At 53.7% G+C, this 18162-nt stretch overlaps 6 protein-coding genes across 6 annotated transcripts; 3 read left to right on the forward strand and 3 right to left on the reverse strand.

The window, feature by feature from the left end:
- Positions 1 to 165: 165 nt before the first annotated feature.
- M406DRAFT_263361 (ANTH-domain-containing protein) lies at positions 166 to 2285 on the forward strand (the record flags this gene model as incomplete). The annotated part of the gene is made up of 5 exons (XM_040917586.1): positions 166 to 213; positions 283 to 520; positions 577 to 767; positions 832 to 943; positions 1009 to 2285. 5 exons carry the CDS (start codon positions 166 to 168, stop codon positions 2283 to 2285), a joined length of 1866 nt encoding a protein of 621 aa, XP_040773189.1.
- Positions 2286 to 3540: 1255 nt separating this feature from the next.
- On the reverse strand, positions 3541 to 4593 carry M406DRAFT_231344 (CDK-activating kinase assembly factor; the record flags this gene model as incomplete). The annotated part of the gene is made up of 1 exon (XM_040915872.1): positions 3541 to 4593. A coding segment is annotated over one exon (1053 nt), but the record flags the coding sequence as incomplete, so codon positions are not given.
- Positions 4594 to 5224: 631 nt separating this feature from the next.
- On the forward strand, positions 5225 to 6052 carry M406DRAFT_63198 (uncharacterized protein; the record flags this gene model as incomplete). Its single annotated transcript, XM_040924821.1, has 3 exons — positions 5225 to 5237; positions 5391 to 5596; positions 5702 to 6052. 3 exons carry the CDS (start codon positions 5225 to 5227, stop codon positions 6050 to 6052), a joined length of 570 nt encoding a protein of 189 aa, XP_040773191.1.
- A 519-nt stretch (positions 6053 to 6571) lies between these two features.
- M406DRAFT_347411 (uncharacterized protein) lies at positions 6572 to 8478 on the reverse strand (the record flags this gene model as incomplete). Its single annotated transcript, XM_040922290.1, has 2 exons — positions 6572 to 7827; positions 7891 to 8478. 2 exons carry the CDS (start codon positions 8476 to 8478, stop codon positions 6622 to 6624), a joined length of 1794 nt encoding a protein of 597 aa, XP_040773192.1. The 3' UTR covers positions 6572 to 6621.
- A 4346-nt stretch (positions 8479 to 12824) lies between these two features.
- M406DRAFT_293856 (uncharacterized protein) lies at positions 12825 to 14926 on the reverse strand (the record flags this gene model as incomplete). Its single annotated transcript, XM_040919104.1, has 3 exons — positions 12825 to 14399; positions 14489 to 14642; positions 14714 to 14926. The coding sequence occupies 3 exons, from the start codon at positions 14924 to 14926 to the stop codon at positions 13606 to 13608; spliced, it is 1161 nt and encodes a 386-aa protein (XP_040773193.1). The 3' UTR covers positions 12825 to 13605.
- A 1217-nt stretch (positions 14927 to 16143) lies between these two features.
- M406DRAFT_46087 (uncharacterized protein) lies at positions 16144 to 17430 on the forward strand (the record flags this gene model as incomplete). The annotated part of the gene is made up of 2 exons (XM_040924291.1): positions 16144 to 17124; positions 17182 to 17430. 2 exons carry the CDS (start codon positions 16144 to 16146, stop codon positions 17428 to 17430), a joined length of 1230 nt encoding a protein of 409 aa, XP_040773194.1.
- Positions 17431 to 18162: the final 732 nt, after the last annotated feature.

The raw sequence follows: 18162 nt of genomic DNA on the forward strand, positions 1-18162 counted from the left end.
CCCGCGACGAGCCCAAGCCCCATTAATCTCCGCCGAGAAACTCACCAGCACGGCCGTGTGTCTCGTCGCATCGAGGCTCGCAAACCCGTCGCACGCGAAATATCTTGATTTACAAATCAACCCGTCGACTCCTTCGCGGCCCTTGGGACCAACAGGCTTATTACGATGGCCAGCTCCTTCGAGAAGTCCGTCAAGGGCGCCACCAAGATCAAGGTCCGTCTCGGCCGAGGCGTGTCGCTATCGAGGTTGGGCAGCACTGCTAACATGACCACTCGCTGCTAGGCCGCGCCTCCCAAGACGAAGTACATCGAACACATCCTCATCGCGACACACTCTGGAGAGGCGGGAGTAGGAGAGGTCTTCAGGGCGCTGCAGCACCGGCTCAGGGACTCAACATGGACCGTCGTCTTCAAGAGCTTGATCACCGTCCACCTGATGATCAGGGAGGGCTCCCCTGATGTCACGCTGGGGTATCTGGCAAAACACCGAAACATGCTTGCCGTGAGCATGTTCTCTGACGGTCAGTCCAGTCCTCGTCCTGGCGGGGTGGAAAGATGCTGACTCCCAACGAAACAGCCCAGACACAGGGACGGAACATACGACATTACGCCAACTACCTCTCCGAGCGAGCACGAGCGTATCGCGATACAAAGATCGACTGGGTGCGCGGTAGAGACAACAGGCTGGAGAAACTGACTGTGGAAAAGGGGCTGCTAAGGGAGACGGAGTCTGTACAGCACCAACTGACAGCCCTCCTGAAATGTGACGTCCGTGCCCCCTCCCCCGGTACTGCCTCATGAAGACAAGTTGCTGAGCTGACGGGAATACTAGGTCATGGACAATGAACCGGAGAATGAGATCACCATCACCGTCTTCCGGTTACTGGTTCTGGACCTGTTGGCGCTGTTCCAGGTGCTCAACCATGCATTGATCAACATCCTGGGTACGTACTATTGATCGCCAAGGCCGGATATCCTCTGCTGGTGCTTTGTTAACAGTGGTGAACAGGTCATTTCTTCGAGATGTCCAAGGTCGACGCGGAGAGAGCTATGGAGGTCTATCGCGGGTTCATCAGGCAGACAGACATGGTGGTTCAGTATCTGAGCATGGCCCGCCAGTACGAACACCACACGAGAGTTGAGGTCCCAAAGTTGAAGCACGCTCCTGTCAACCTTGGAAGGCAGCTGGAGGACTACCTCAACGACCCGGACTTTGAGATTCACAGGCGACAATATCTGGCCGAGCTGGAGGCCAAGAAGAGCAAGGGCGGCTCGGGAGCCAACCCGCTACCACCAGTCTTCAAGAGCGAGGCGGCGAGCAAGTCGGCGGCGGCGGCGAGCAGCTCGTTTCCCAATGTTAATGGCGCTGCGAGCTCGTCCGCATCGGAGTCCAAGCCGGCCAAGGGCCCGGATGCGGATCTGATCGACTTCTTCGATTCGATAGAGCAGAACCAGACCACGCTGGGCGCACCCCCGTCCGCACAGCCGCAAGTGGGAGCATCGCCCTGGGGAAACCCAGGCTTCCAGGCTCAACCTACCGAGCAGTTCCAGAACGGGTTCGTGCCGCAGCAGACTGGGTTCCAGGGAACGAACCCCTTCCAGCAACAGATGACAGGTTTCCCACAACAGCAGCAGCAGCAGCAGCAGCAGCAGCAGCAGGTTCCTCAACAGCAGCTCCAGCCGCCCTACGCAGGCGCAGGATTTGGTGGATTCATGTCGCAGGCCGGCTTCCAGAGCTCGTTGGCTCCGATACCGCAGGACTCAGTCGCATCGTTCCAGCAGGGCAACGTATCCATGCCCAACCTCCAAGCGCAACAGCAGACTACCAACCCATTCCGAGTGTCCATGATGGCGACGGGTCAGAACCCCATGCCCACCGGCATGACAACGCACTCGGCCCCAACGAGCCCGCCTACGGCCCTACAACCGCAGCAGACATCTACGAATCCCTTCGCCCGGCCGGCGTCGCAGTCTAATCCACCCACGTTCCAGCCAACACCACCACAACAGGCAGGGCCACTGCAGCCCATGCAGACTGGGACGAACCCATTTGCCAAGAACTTTGGTACTCCTCAACCGCAGCAGCAGCAGCGGCCAGCCACAAGCGCCGGTCTGCTTCCTCAGCCTACGGGGACGACAAATCCCTTCCGCCAGTCGCAGTTTGTCAACCATAATACGGGCATGGGCTGGCAACATAACCAGCAGCCTATGGGCGGCGGGCTTGACTCCCTGCAGACGGTCTCTGTCTTCCCTCGACCGGCACAACAAAGCCCTTGGCAGCAATAAAATTATTTTTTTATTGATAACGCACCAACAAGTCATCAAGAAGAGAGAACACAAAAACAAGACGAAAAAGAAATCCAGGAAAAAAAGCATCGCCGCCCTCTCATTGATACTTGGCTTGTTGTGTGTGCAAACATGCTTTTTTATCATTTAGTCTTTAATCCCTGGTTCTGTGTTTTACAGAGCGTGGCGTTGGGTACCGGCGTGCGTTATCACATATTGGACGGGCATTTTTTCTACTTGCGTGTGGATGAGAAACGGAGTGCGGTGGATCTGGTGGGCGGAGGGAACCTTAGATGAGTAGGACCAGACGGCGCCCTTGGTCTCTTGCCCATGTATCGCACATGAAAGTTGAGCTTGACGATGCTTTATCAGGCAAGGGTGAAGAAAGGGGGGCTGAGAAGGAGTGAAGGAAAAGGCCGGCACAATTGAAGTCTGTAGCTGTAGGCGGTAGGCTTAATGGACCAAAGTGGCAAATGCAAGACTGAACGTGTGAAAAGTAATTGAGTAGAATTATTATTGATCCCGTAATGATCATGCTGGTCTGTCTGCCTTGGCCTGGGGCAGATCAACACGCCTCTTGTCCGGGTGCAAAACGACGCGACGGGTGGGCTCTGAATCTCTTTTTCCCTGCGTCCGCAGTTCGGTTTTCATATGACCCGTTTCTGTAATACCTGTAACGCCTCAGAAAGATCAATCGTGATCATTAAAAACGCACCCTTCCCCGCGCCCGGCCCTTCTTTACCCAAGTGAGTCTAACAGAGTGAGCCACTCTCAGCGCCATAATTTAGTCCATGAAACAAAACGCCTTGCTATGCATGCATGCAGTCCCATCCACATCGTCCGAACCCCCCCCCCCCCCCCTTACCTCTCATCAGTCCAGATCCATGTAGAAGCGCCGTTTGAGACACGCCTCACACCGTCCACACCCGCTACATTTCAACCATCGCGCGCCTGCCAGCCGGTGAGGTGAATCCTTCCGCTAGAAGTTGTCCACCTCCATCTTAACCACGGGGGGCGACGGCTCGGGCTTTACGTAGTCGCGCATCTGCACATCTCCGTCCTCGCTCGTGACTCCGGCGGGTAGTGGCGGGGTGCCATCGAACCCACCCAGACCACCAGAAACAGCTCGCCTCGTGGCGTCCGCGCCGCGTCTCTGGCTGCTGCTGTTGCTGCTGCTCTTCTTGATTACGTCGCCAGAGTTGTTCTGCTGCCGCCGAGACCCGGCAAAGGAGGCGATGGTCCCGGGTTCGCTGTTGGCAGCCATGCTGGCCCCCTGCGTGGCCACACCGCGATGGTCCATCCCTACGCCGCCCGTCTCCTTCTCGTCGCTCACAAACACCGCCAAGCCGGCAAAGGCCTCAAACAGGGCGCGGGAGTAGTACTCCTGCACATTGTAGCCGCCCGCCTGGAGCTTGGGGTCCTGCAGCAGGGTGTCGAGAAACTCGTTCTTGTACGTCGGCTGGAGCACGTAGCGCGAGGGCCGCAGGTCCAGCTTGCCAAGGGGATCGTAGGGCCCCGTGTCCTCGGCGGCGGCAGACGCGGCCGCGTTGGGCTTCCTCTTCAGGCCCTTGATCGCAAGACCCCCGTTGGCAGCGGCGTGCTGGGCCGCCCGCATGGCCGCGGCCTCGCTCTCCGCCACGGCCTCCCTGCGGTTCTGCCCGCGCTTCTTGAGCATGATCTTGCTCGCGGCGCCGGTGGGCGCGCTGGCGAGCATGTCCAGGTCCTCCTCGCGCTGGCGGGCCTTGCGCAGGCGCTCCTCCTCCTCCTGGCGCGCGGCGTCGGCTCGGCGCTGGGCGGCGGCCTTTTGCTCGGCGGCGAACTGCTTGCGGGTCTGCTCGCGGAGCCTTTCGCCGTGCTTGCGGTTCTTCTCGATCTCGAGGCGGTGCTCGTACTCCCACGCCAGGAGCCGCTGGCTGGCAGCGTCTTGCTCCTTCTCGGAACCGTAGACCAGGTCCATGGTCAGCGTCTCGACCATGTCGAGGTAGTCGTTGTAGGCCTTGAGGTCTTCAAAGTCCTCCTCGCCCTTGTTGAAGATGGCGGCGACGCGCTTGCGGATGTCGACCTCGCGCTCGACGTTGAGGTCGCCAAACTTGGGCTCGCGGAAGCCCTTCTTCCGTAGCGTCTTGTGGCAGCCAATGTAGGGGCACTGGTTGGGCCCGTTCTCGAAGAGGCGGTCGACGCAGTTGTTGCAGAGCGGGTGGTAGCACTCGGGGTTGATGAGGAAGATGAGGTTGCGGTTCATGTATCGTAGGGTCTTGCAGATCGGGCACTGCTCCTCTCCGTCGGCGTTGGTCATCGTCGTCACGGGCGCTGCCGTGGGACCGCCACCTCCGCTGCGGGAGGTTGAGGGTCTCGACATGGTGGAGCGGGGGGTAAACTCTCAAAGCTGTTCCCACGGGAAATGGAAGTCTAGGGCTTTCCCACACAGGGGAGAAGGCTGGGTTGCTGAGAAGTTACCGTAAAGAGCGTCGCATCGAAGACGTGGGGGTTGAAGATGATTTCGAGGGAGGCATGAGTGGTGTGTTTTTTCTTCGTTTCCTTTCGTATTCTTCTTTCTTGCTCTCAAAGAATTTTGGCGGTTGAGAGTGTACACAAAGCCAGGCCGGCAGGCACCCAAACTGTTGGCTTTGGAGAGTTGATGAAGTGGACAAGGCTGACAAAAAGGGAGGACCTCGAACTCTGGCCCGAAGTGACGTGGGGGTGTCGGTTTTACAAAGCACAGGCACCCTGAACCACTACCACAAAGCCACTAGAACACGATTGGTTGGTACTAGGGCGGGCCTAGATTAGTACTCGAGCTGCTGTGGGGTAGCAGTAAGCTCCACTGAGACGATGCCCCGCCATGGCACTATGGATTTCTATTCAGCCTTCCTCGCCTTCCATGACCTTCTGCAAGTACTTGTACACTGTCTGGCAAGCTTCACAAACACCAGAGGAAAATGACTGACAAAGGTATGTCTGATCCAGCCCTTTCATTTCAGTACTCAAAAGCACTTTCAAAGCAAAAGGCCTCCATGGAACAGGGCTTTCTTTTCAACTTTACACAATCGCATTATCAATAAAATATCTTACCAGTGACTAACAAAACGTTCCCCCTCCTGTTAGAACCCACCGCAGCTGAAGAGGCGGCCGCCCGCCAAAAGGAGAAGGCCGAGCAGGATGCCCTCCCATACGGCTGGACGCAGACAATTGGAGATGTGGACATCACCATCACTGGCATACCGGGCAACTTCAAGGGCAGAGACCTGGTCGTGGACATCAAGAAGCAGAAGCTGGCGGCCGGCGTGAAGGGCAAGGACCCTGTGATCCAGGTGAGGACCCTACGACGCCACACCTTTGCTCTTCCCGCAAAGAGATCGAAAGGTTTCCCAGGCTTCTTTAGAACACAGGGCTGACTTGCTTGCTGCTTGCTACAGGGCGACCTCCCCCACCCCATCCACGTCGACGATTCCACCTGGACGCTGGTCACCGCGCCCGACGGCACCAAGACCATCGAGATCCACCTGGACAAGGTGAACAAGATGGAATGGTGGCCCCACGTGGTCACGGACGCGCCCAAGATCGACGTGACCAAGATCACGCCCGAGAACAGCAAGCTGTCCGACCTGGATGGGGAAACGCGCGGCATGGTCGAGAAGATGATGTACGACCAGCGCCAGAAGGAGGCAGGGCTGCCCTCCAGCGACGAGCAGAAGAAGTTGGATATCCTCAAGAAGTTCCAGGAGCAGCACCCCGAGATGGACTTTAGCAATGCCAAGATGAATTGAAGAGAGAGAAGGAGAGAGCGTTTGTGGCTAGGTGGAGTATTTGTTGAGAGAGAGGGCAAAAAATTACTTTAGATTGGAGTTTACAGGCGTACAATCATGATATCGCTTTGCGAAGCATCACTTCCGCAAGACAGAGGAGATAACTGCTCGTAGATATGTAATGGGTGAAACGAAACGCCTAGACCACAAGGCAGAGTGTATGTGCATACATGTATACACACTCCGCAGGTCAGGGGTCAGATAAGCCCAACAAAGTGATTGATCTTGGAATTGCCCTTGAAAAGTAAGCAGGTAGAGGTCTCTGTTACTTTACATTGTCCGAAGACGATGAGGGTTCCGTAACATGTCACAGATACCACCAGATAATTATTCCCAGAAAGGTTGGTGTGGTGGAACCCACCGTTGTATGTCGTAGGAAGTGGTTTTGTTGACCAGAAATTCGAAGCAATTCGCTAGAGCTCCTTGACGACCATGGACACGGCAACATATCACAGCAAGGACGCAATCAGAATCTTTCGTGCCGTGAATATGGCCTCGTCTTCCTTCCAGATCAATTTTGCTGCAAGGAATCACTGCCTCGCCAGTCTGGCGGCTTTGAACCGGCTGACACGCTTCCCGCTCTCTTCCTCTTCTGGGTATTCGATCGGCGCTTCCTTGTCCTTCATGAAGCCGCCGTCTTTCAGAATCATGCGATTCCGCATGCGGTGGTACTCGGTCGCAGCCTCCTGGTGCAGCAATGCAGCATCGAACTCGTCTGGCTCTCTCACCTCGGCCGGAGTATCTCGCTCTAGGACGGTTCCAGCAAGTGTCTTACCCTCCGGTCCGGTGGGGGCTGTCCGCACATCTTCCTGGCCGAGAAACCATGTTGGTGCCTCCGCTGGGCCCTTGGGAGCGATGGGGGCTTGTCTGATGGGCAGTGCGTTGGTACCGCGGGCGGTCTTGGCTTTCTTGAATCGAGAGAGCTTCTTGGGCTCAGTTGACACTGGGGCGGCCGGCTGCGGTGCTGGGCTCCGCTCCACAATCATGGCCTTCATAGGGTCAACAAAAGGCTGCTCGGGTTCTGGAACAGTCGCGGGAGGGTCATTCATCGAGTCAGACTCGGCGACATCCAGGGCGCTGGCGAATCTGACCTCCTTCTTGGCGGGTTTGGCGTCCGCAGCCTGGTTCTCCGATTTCATAGCAGATTGAGCTTGAGGCGGTGGTTGGACTGCAATCCGGGCGATGCCCTCGTCGGGTACTCTGCCCTCGGCTCTCTCCTCCTCCTCATTATGCTGTAGTTCATCCCCAGTTTCAAGCTCTCGGGTCGTCTTGAAACCCAGCTTCTTCTGGAGCTCCTCCATCCTGGCCCGATAATCGTCTCCAACAACACGGTACTTGTATCGCCCGTGTTCATCCTCGTCCTCTTCATCATAATCGTCGTCGTCGTCCTCGTCCTCGTATGCGTCGTCAAAGTCCGACTCCCCTTCCTCGTCGATTTCAAGCTCGGCGACAATCGGCGCAATTTCCTCCATGCCATATCTCAACATCTCCCGGCGTAGCGCCGCGTCTTCTGCCGACTCGTTCTGGGGTATCACTGGATTGTCTAAAGGCGCTGCTTGCTGTTGAGCCTGTTCCATAATCTCCTCCAAGCGCTGCGCGGTTCTCGTTTTGGGCTGCTCCTCGCTTGTGGCGGGGTCATGACCCGCTTTCGTGTCTTCCGTAAAGGAGACGCCTTTTTTAACGGCCGGTGACGGGGGCGACTGATGAAGTACCTCAGATTCTGGTTGCGACTTCCCCTCGTCCTCTGCACGCTGTTTGCCCTTTATTTTGGAGATTTCATGTTCATCGCCTTCAATAGCGTCCACAGGCGCATTCTCCTCATCTCTCGACTCGGTTTTTTCGCCTCCTTCGGGTAATTCCTTGATCCCAGCCTTGGCAAGGGCTTCTTGTATCTGCGGTTGCAGATCTCCAGGCCGTTGAAGTCGGTACGTTGTAACATTATCGTCATCATCAAGCTGCTCAATGATATCCGTAATCGGCAGGCCTTCTTCATCCCGCACGTCAGGGTTGACGACAATGGTTGCGGCCGCGAGTTTCTCCTCCGCAGCCTCGACCTGCTTCTCCAATGTTTCTATATTTTTCGAGACGTAGTCGATTCTCCTCGAGAGAAGATTGATGATCTGTGCCGGTGGCTTCTCGTTTGACTTGCCAAACAGTTCCTCAACCTCCTTGTCCGTTACGACCTCGCCATCAAATTCCTCCCTGATCCTCTCCAGATCATCACGACTTGCAGGTTCAGGTATCGCTTCGACCTCATCCTTGAGCTGTTCATACTCTGCATCGCTCATCCGCCAGTGCTGTAGGGCTGTCTGTAGCTTTGTGACATTGTCTTCTAGCTGGCGGCGATGACGTTCCAGGTCTATGAAGTGGTCCTTGATGGCTGTCATATTGCTGGTGTGTCGTGTTGGGTAGAATACTGAGAGAAGGTGATGCGGTTGGTGGCGACTACGCTATTTGGGCACAATCATTTCAGGATCGAAGAATAGGAAAAAGAAAAGAAAGAAAAATCGAAAGTCAGAGAGGCAAATTCACAACAGCTTTGATGCAGCAGTGTTAAAGAGTGGAAAGATCAATTTTGAGGCTGAGATGACTAAGGACTTTTTAGCTTTTAGGAACCCTAGTCGACAGATTCTGCGTCCCCATCCCTGACCCCTGCACATGCTTCGGCTTCACCAACAACACCAAAGAAAAGCCTTCAGACAATTCTCCCAACATGATTCAACATAGAATCCATTGCAATCCAGTTCCTCAAACCCCCAACCGAGATCCACATCGCACTGTTGTCATTTGCTTCCCCTTTACCAGTACTGAGCACTCAACAAGTATGAGCACCTCATCATTGCTGGTCAACAGCAAGCTTACCAAGTCCAAACAGGAACACAGGGCCATCGTGTAAGTTCCACGCTTTCTGACAAAAAGCCTTCACCACCACTCAACAGCACAATCGGTATGGGGGTTTCCGTTGTAATCTATTGTCCCCGAATTCCCATGCCGAAGCCAAGTGTCACCCACGGCATCGTCATTAGCGAACTGGGGAAAAGAGTATGTCGCGCCTTCGCCGCTTGAGGCTGGCTCATGGCCTGTGAAACTCGACAGGCCTTCAGCCCGAGCTATCGACTGTGGGGAAATGCCAGGAGTGCCAAATGTAGTTGCTACACTTTCCACGGTATCGTATGTGTTGACTTCAAAAGCATCTTCATCGCGGCTAGAAAGCGTCCCGTTCGCTGCCTGTCTCCGAGACTCTGGGGATGTGTCGGACTCGGCGGCTTGATCTTGCTGGTCGGTGGAGGTCGTCATAATACCTTGGACTGGACTTAAGGCTGAGGCTGGCATTGAGGAGCCAACATTGCCCGACATCATCCATTCGCGACAAAGCCTCTCCTGGGCCGTTTGAAAGGCTGATAGCAGAGCTTGGACATCTTGTTGCGGTACTGTGCCATTTCGCATTATGATCACAGAGAGTTCTTGGAGGCTTTGCGTTTCCATAAAACTCCAGAACTCAGGGACATTCTCTAGAAGAGCCACATCGTTATACGGTGACAAGGGCCGTGGCTGGTCTGGACACACGATGGCGAACATTGTGTACCATTGTTCCTCACTGGTGCCTGGTGATCTCTTGTTCAGCTGCGCTCTCATTGTAGAGGTAATTCCGTCAGGCTCGACGCGTGGAATACGTGGTGTACAGTGGAAGTCAGACAGAGTATGATCATCAAAGGCCTCCCGGTTGCGGAATATACCACTACATCGTGGACAGAAGTATTCCGCAGGCTCATGTCTGCGATAGAGATGCTGTTTGACGTCGCGGATTCTGGAGAGCTCACGAGTGTGGCATTTCCATCTAGGACCAGTGTACTTGACGGGGTCCTTTTTCAGGTATGGGCAGGCAAATTGTAGCGAATCGCTCTCGGTGCGTCGATGCTTCTTAGAGGGGCCCTCGTCATTATCGGACTGCTCATCATCGCTGTCCTCACCCGGTGGCTTGGAGGCTTTAGAGCTGCGAAGTCGCTTCTTGGAGCCGGTACTCTTTTGTGTCCGCTTGTCCTGCCTTTGCGGGGCAGAATTGGATCGAGTGTCGCTGCTTCCGTTGCATCCGATATACTGGCCAACGATGCCGTGTCGTATGAAATCCAGGATGGGAAACAGAGCCATCAAAGTGAGATCTTTGATGCGCAGCCTTGACCATCTCTGCAGCCGTCTTTCACCTTGTTCTGGAAACCCCGCCGGGTCTTGGACACGATTGGAAAGCAAGCAATTGCCGTGGAGGTTGTCAGACGAGTGCTCCTCAACGTCCGCCGGGTCTCCAAGCGAAAGAGACTTAGTGCATATTGACAATCGGCTTTGGTCAGGGTCATGTGGCTCGACAGGGCGGACATTGCCCGGCGTCGTTGAAATTGCAGGTTCTTGCTTGTTCTGTCGTCTTGCGTTCTCATGAATGCCGTTCGAAAAGGTCTTGTATTCGACAGCCACGGGTGATAGCGAGGGTTTGCGATTATCCAGAAGGGTACTGTCACCGGCCATATAGGCGGGAGCCTGGCGCTGTCGTGATTGATCTGTTCGAGATTGGATAGTATCGATGGCCTCGGAGGGTCCAGTTTGGCCATATTCTTTTGTGCGCTCAACACGAGGCTTAGATTCAGGAATAAAGGATGTTGATTGATCCATATTGATGTTCTCCGCCACTGAGTGACAGCTTTTGAGGGCCTCGGATTGTCGCGTCATCGCAGCGTCATGGTCAGCAAGTGCTTTTGAGGTCAAGTGGAGAAATTCCTTCCCGGAAGAGAGCCGTATCTGTAGCTCTCTTATTTCTCTCTGGCGATCCGTATTGTGGTGCTGCTGCTGCTCTGTTGCTGTGGAGAAGGTCAGAGAGCAGGACGTCAACGAGGGATGTTGGAATCTTCATACATAGATCTGGTAATACAAAACTGCTTTGGAAACTATTATATCCAGAGTCTTGAGTGTTTTCAAGTTTCGCATTACCCTGAACCAGCTTTCCCACTGATGGCGAAGGCGCTGCTGATGACGCAGCCTGCATTGTTGTACCATGAGGATGACTGAAAGCCATCCTCGTTTCCAATTGTGTTGTTGGTCCACGATTCCGGCTCTCAAAGCGGCCCTTTTCTAGTTGAGAGTGTTGTGGATGGTTCATCATACTTTGAATGAACAGTTGATAATTCTCAGATAGTCTCTGATAGAGTGCTGCAGTATATAGGGAGGAGGAGGATGAGAGAAACAAAAAAGACAAACAAAAAGGAAGAGAGAGTGTGTGTGTAAAGTTCGAGTAAATAATATAGTAGAGGAGAGCTTTGCAACAGAGTTATTGGACTCTTATAATCAGGAGGTTGAAGTATCAATTGGTAGTCGAAAATCTTCGTGAAGCACCGTACAAGCCTACGAATGCCTGCATATACCTAGGTAATCCAGTCTGAGTGGGTGCCCTCTTCAGCCTCTTAAATAAGAAGTCATCATATACTATAATGCCACTGCAGTGAGAATAAAATGAGCATCCACCCATTGTAGTAATCGGCACCTGGTAGTGATGTCTACAGCTGCGTTCATTATCAAAGCGCACCTGTGCTCTCCAGATAGCGCAACGGCCCGGGGAATGACATGCAGAAGCGATGGGATATGGACAGCCTGTAAAAAACAGCACTTTTGGTCTCAGCCCGGGTTTCTTGCAGGATACATATGCATGCTGTAGGTCTGAAAGAGAGAAAGACCCGAAATGTCTAAGCCAAGTATCGTCAGGCAACCAGATTTTCGGCTACGTGGTGAGCTGTAAATGCCTGATGCGATCAAGGGCCTCTCCAATTCATGCACGGCATATGCAGGAGCAGTTTCACTTTGCATACAGATCCCCAAAATCACACCATACATCAGGACAACCATGCACATATCATGAGCTTCTCCGAAGCTTCTTCATCAATAGTAGTTATCATGCGTTGCATGTCTGAGGGAATGAACAGTAATTCATGGAAGATTTTGAATACAGTCTAGAGTTTACCCAAACGCCAGGAAATTACACCCGATTCTGTAATTCCTATGTCTTGAGAAACTGGTATTAATTAAATCACTTATCTTTCCCGTCATACTTGAGAACATCAACGAGCGGTGAAAGAATACTTGGTACTTGTCAGGGGCCCCCGGTCAGCCGATGCTCCCCGGGCCGCTGGTGCTCCGCCCCCACCATTGTCCCTCTCACATACCAACTCTTTTATATCTTTACTTTTACTTTTCATTTCATTAGCCGCCCTTGAGATGGAACCCCGTATTGAGTTTCCTCGATGTGTCTGGGAGAACGCGTCACAACCTCCTAAGCGCTACTTCTGTCTCCACAGAGATCCTTTTTGCTCATTCAGGCAACAGCCGAACACAGGACGCCCCAGAGACTCAGAAATGCGTACTCTGCTTGCGGCGGCTGTGTTGTAACAGCTCGAGCGACGAGATCTCTACCTCAGGTCCTTGTCCTCTATCCGGACTTCCATAGTCTTTTGAGGTTCTTCATCTGTGCTGTCTAATACGACAAGTGAGGAATCAATTGAATAGAAGCTGAGCCTGTATTAAGATTGTCCGGAATACCAGATTTCTTTAGAATGAAGCCCATTTCCTGTTTTGTATGTCCAGCCACGCAATACATTTATGCAATTCCAACGCACTTGTCGAGATATCCAAGGTAAGGATTCCTTGCGAATCATACAACACAAGGACAGGCAATTAATCACCTAGTGGCGGCCGCTGCTCGATTCAACCCGTGCGTCAACTACATGAGGCCGTATTGTATTGTCAGATGCCTTCCTCATTCGCCGATTGGTCCCTACACATGGTAGCCATGAGGTTTCAGTCCCTTATAAAAATCCTCACATGTTACCCAATAGCCACTATACAGAGGCAGAAACTCAACAAACATTGCTCCACTGAAGACAGTCTGTATGCCTAACGCTATACTGCCCGGTTGACCATAAGTCCGTTATATTCAGTAAATTCAGTCTCCCCGCTAGCCTCGGCCAGGGCGATGTCAACTTGGCTGCATGTAAAAACCAGTGAACCAACCAAGACACCCGCCATACTGGCGAGGACGCATATCGTGTCGCAGGAAATCAGCGGGAACGAAGGTCTCCGCAGCACGAAATCCGAACGTTGTTCTGGTAGTACCGTCACCCCGACGCCCGAGACTTGTGACTTCCGGCGCGACATACTTTAATGCTTTGGCTTCAAGGCCCGTAGCAAAACACATGGCATGAGGCGTTTGGGAGGACCGTCAAAGTGGCGGTAAGCGGATGGTCGAGGGTAGGATGAAAGAATCAGAAGCTGCAAGTGTAGGAGGAAAGCCAGGTTGGGCAGACTTGCACGTTTGTTGTGGTTGAAATATTGGAGTGTAAATGCCATTGTGTCACAGGAGGAAACCCTGAGGACTGGGAAATTGCTCCCCCTTTCTGGCGGCGGTAGTCGACTTTCTGAGATACTGGAAATTATCTCAAAATCCTTGGCACAACTTTGCAGTTGTCCGATACTTACTACTACGTGGTCGTAGGACTGCTGTCCTCCCCATCCGTCCCGGGCCTATGTGCCCCAAGCAACGCCGTCTCCTCGTCCACCACCGCCTTCCTCGCCGCCTCTCTGGGCGACACAGGTGGCGTCTTCTGCAGCGCAGACCACAGCGTGCTAGCCACGACGATCGCCCCGCCGACCCAGCTCCAGCCGCTCGGCAGCACACCCCAGATGGCCCAGTCGAAGACGAGAGCAAAGAGGATCTGTGTGTACAGCATCGACGTCGCCTTGGGGCTCCTGTCCAGCTGCAAGCCCGTCGTCAGGAGGAACTGCAGCGCGAAGCCCAGCAGGCCCATGGCGCCGAGCAGGAGCCACTCCTTGGCAGAGCGCGGCATGATGAAGCCGACGCCGGGCAGGGCGAGGAGGGCGGCGGCAGAGCCTACGGTGGAGATGAAGGCGAAGTAGTTGACTGATACGAGGGCGTGTGCGCGGTTGCCGATGACGCGGATCACGGTGTAGGCACCTGAGCCTCCGAAGATGCCGATGAGGGACACGCCGATGGCGAGGAGGCGCTGGGAGGAGGTGACGGTGTCGAGGTCACCGGAGGCGGTGGCGGTGGTGTTCTCGACGATGTCGTCGACCTTGCCGAACAGGGCTTCTGGGTGTGCGATGATCACCACGCCGACCAGGGCGATGAGGCCGGCGGTGAGCTGATTGCTGGTGAAGGACTGGCCGAGGAAGATGTGGCAGGCCCAGGCGGTGACGAGAGGGATGAGGAAGCGCAGGACAGTGGCCTCAGCGAGGGGGAGATAGTGAAGGGAATCTTAGAGGGTGTGTGAGTACGTGCGTCTTCTTCTCTTTTCATCTTCTTTCTTTTCTTCTTCTTATTGCAGAGGAGGGTCGTCGACGTACAATAGAGTGTGAATAGACCCACAAATCCAAAGAGGGCCCGGAGGACAAGCCAGCCTCTCACCTCAGGATCTCCTAGTGGAAAATGAGGGACTCGAGTCCACCACATATACGTTGAGCTCAGTATGCATGTTATGCCCATGCGGAAGACGACGATCTGGAGGGAGAGACCGATTAATTAAAAGCAAACTTCAGAGTCAACAGGTGACTTGATGGCTGGAAATATACCTGGAGAAGGTGAAAACCCGGTCCGCCTTGTTGTTGCTGTAGGTACCGTACGGTGGCGTCCATGGATGATCCAAAGACTTCGGCTAGTAAAATGAGGAGGGCGCCCTTATTGTCCTCCCATATCGCTCGCCAGACACTTCGCTCATGATATTCGAGATCGGTATCGTCCTCAGCTCGAGGTGAGCCAGTCCGGTTTTCCTGACTAGATGCCATATTCCAAGGTGGCTTGGGACGAGAGACAGACCGACTTTTGGTGGGGCTGGAGATACACAAAAAGGTATAATAGCAATCAGGGAAAGTCGCAGTCAAATTTGAGACAACAGTGACAACTTCACGCCCAACACAAGCGAAAAAGAGTATGAGCACGAAGGAGACGATTAAAAATCAAAGCAAGACTGACGAATCAAGACCTGCGCAATAAAAAGCAGAAGAAAATAAAATAAAATAAAAATAGGCAGAGGGGTCATCAGACCCCCTCTTCGCGGGCGATGACTCTTCCTCGTGACAAAATCTGACGGGCAAAGGCTTGCAACGCCCACTTGTAGCCTGCTCCACTTGTTCTGCATAAACGAGCGCCGACGGGACACAGCGCCATGAAAATTGCGCCATAGAATGAGGAATGGGGAAAAATTATTTCGTTGACAGGTCGGAAAGGAGCACAATGAAAACAAATATATTTTCCCAAAATCAATATACTTGCACAGCAAAACGGGCACTTTATACGGTGCATAATTCCCATTCGATCAGAATGGCTCGCTTTCAGCCCTCACGTCTCTCTGCTTGGATGTTGACTGATTCATTGTTTTTCCCTATGAAAGGATCAATTCTGAAAAGTTGCATGTTGTCAAGTTCTTGGCCTCAACTGACTTACACTTACTTCTAAAGGGGCATTTGAATTCACAAATGAGGATTTGGAACTCAAAAACGAAGACACTGTCGAGGTTAGTTAAGTTCTTAAGTAGATTAGATTCTGTTCAGGGATGCAAGGACTAAGTGAGGGTTGCTATACACCACTATCAATTAGTGTTGTATACTGCATGTTAGTGTACTCGATCCAGGGTCCAGACCTTGACGTCAAGGGCGAATTGCTAGAGAGCTTTGAGACCCTCTCTCTCTCTCTCTCCCTTTTCGACAACAAATCCTTCTCATGCTCTACCACCTTCTTACTCCTCGTGATTCCCATCTTTTCCTTCCCATCACAACCTTTTCTTCTTTTTTTGTTACTGTTTGGGGTGCCCCATAAACCCTCTCATGCATGCATCCTAGCCTCATCATGTGCCAGCCCTGACCGAATTCCAACCACCGCAATCCAGCCCCGCGCTGACGATGAGGGGCAGTGAACCTCCACCCGCCATCTCCTCCCAATGCCTCGCCAGAACCCCAAATCCAGCTTCCACCACCACGTCTCCTCTTCTTCTTCAGGTGGAACAATGCTTCCTGAGCCAGCCTTATCCTTCACGATTCCTAGCATTCATGACGGTTCGACAACGCTCGAATGCCGCATCTACCATCCCCACTCCCTGACGCCCAACCCCCGCGCCCCGCCGTGGCGCAAGCACGCCGCCGTCGTCGCACATCCTTATGCGCCTCTAGGTGGGTGCTATGACGATGCGGTCGTCGAGACGGTGGCAGCAGTCCTGTTGAGACAGGGATTCGTAGTGGGCACATTCAACTTCCGCGGGGCGGGGAAGTCCACTGGCAGGACCTCGTGGACTTCCAAGGCCGAGAGGAGCGATTACATGTCTTTTGCCGCATTTGTGTACTACTATGTGCATTACTTGGACCCGTTCAAGCCACAGGGTGAGCTCACAGACGTCCCGGTCTTTCTCTTGTGTGGGTATTCCTACGGCGCCATGATCACCAAGCTCCTCCCAACTCTCGATGCCACCCTCGAGCCCTTTATCGCCCCAAAAGTAGCCTCCGCGGCAGCAGACATACGGCTGCGGGCCCAGCACCTTGCAGAGAAACAGAACCTCATTCTGGGCAGTGCGCGTGTAGTGCTCACAGAGGGCCCCATGTCGCCCAGAAAGGCAGCGTTTGGGATGCGGGTGGGCGGGGACGAGGACCAGCGCCGGAGCCAGGAGCACAGTCGCCGTAGCTTTTCCGCCGACACCGAAGAAAAGATACGCAAGGGCGTGGCGGACCTTATGCAGAAGGCAAAGAGTCACCAGCTCCATCATCACAAAAAGAAGAATGCGGAGCAAAAGAGTGACGGCACGCCAGCGGCTTCCAAGGATGCAGGAGCCGAGGAGCACAAGGTAGCAGACAGTCTGCCACCAGTCAATGGGTTGATCACGCCGCGGGTGGCCTACCTGTTGGTGTCTCCGCCTGTCGGGTGGGCTACCAGCCTGATGACTATGAACCTTGGTGGCCTCTTTGGGAAGCACACGAAGCCATCCAAGACTAAAGATGTGACGACGGCAGACGTGGGCGACCTAGACACTGGGGACTCGACTGCTCGCCCGGAGCAACAGAAGCTGATAGAAAACCCCACTCTCGCTGTGTACGGCGACGCTGACGTCTTCGTCGCCGTAAAGAAGTTTCGAGAGTGGACATCAAAGCTGCAGTCTGCCCCTGGATCCATGTTCAGAGCACACGAGGTGTCGACGGCAGGTCACTTTTATATCGAAGAGGGCACGATGCAGAGGCTTGCAGATGCGGTGAGAGAATTTTCGGGGGAGTTACTAGGCAGCGCCACCCAACGGCTTGATGGATGATTCTTTAGACTTGATACCCTACTTGTGCGGATAACTACGCAAATACCACTTTCTTGTTTCGCAACTATACACTGCTGATCTGCCAAGTTATTAACTGACAAGAACATATCTTCGCGGCGTCAGAAAAACCCTGGAAGCGAACATGTCCTGCTTCCCATTTGCTATCGATAAAACAAGGAGCAACTGATGTTCGAACCCAAAGTAAGAACAGCAGGTGGCCACGAAAGTAGATCTTAAACGGCCGGGGTTTTGGCCGACCTTCACATGTCAGGATCGAACAGCGATTTACCTACACAGTAATCAGCCAAGGTCCCTAGCCATCCCATCCCGCTGGAGAGGGGGGAGGCAGCCTCTAGAGCGTGGTTCCTTGCTTGTGACCCTGGCAGGCTAGGTCACTGGGCCCACCAACGGCGAGTCCACGACGGTTGAGAATGCAAAGTCTAGTCGAACGGGTTGTTCTGAGGTTGGGTAATACAGGTGGTCCTGTGAGGCATAACAAAAAAAATAAAAAATAAAAGCTGAGCTCAATTTTTTGTCCCAGGTCGTGTAGGATTCATAGAGGAACGAGCCTTGGAAGTGCATTGTGGTGATGGATGAACACGGTGGAGTACGCGAAACGAACATAGAGACGCCTTGCTGAAAAGATAACAGCTGAGCCATGTCCTAACCTTAAAAGCTCCCTCCCTCCCTCCTTCTGTCGATGGATCAGATTCAAGGCGTACTTAGTACATA

This window comes from Cryphonectria parasitica (genome assembly GCF_011745365.1).
Source record: "Cryphonectria parasitica EP155 unplaced genomic scaffold M406scaffold_7, whole genome shotgun sequence".
Taxonomy (NCBI): domain Eukaryota; kingdom Fungi; phylum Ascomycota; class Sordariomycetes; order Diaporthales; family Cryphonectriaceae; genus Cryphonectria; species Cryphonectria parasitica.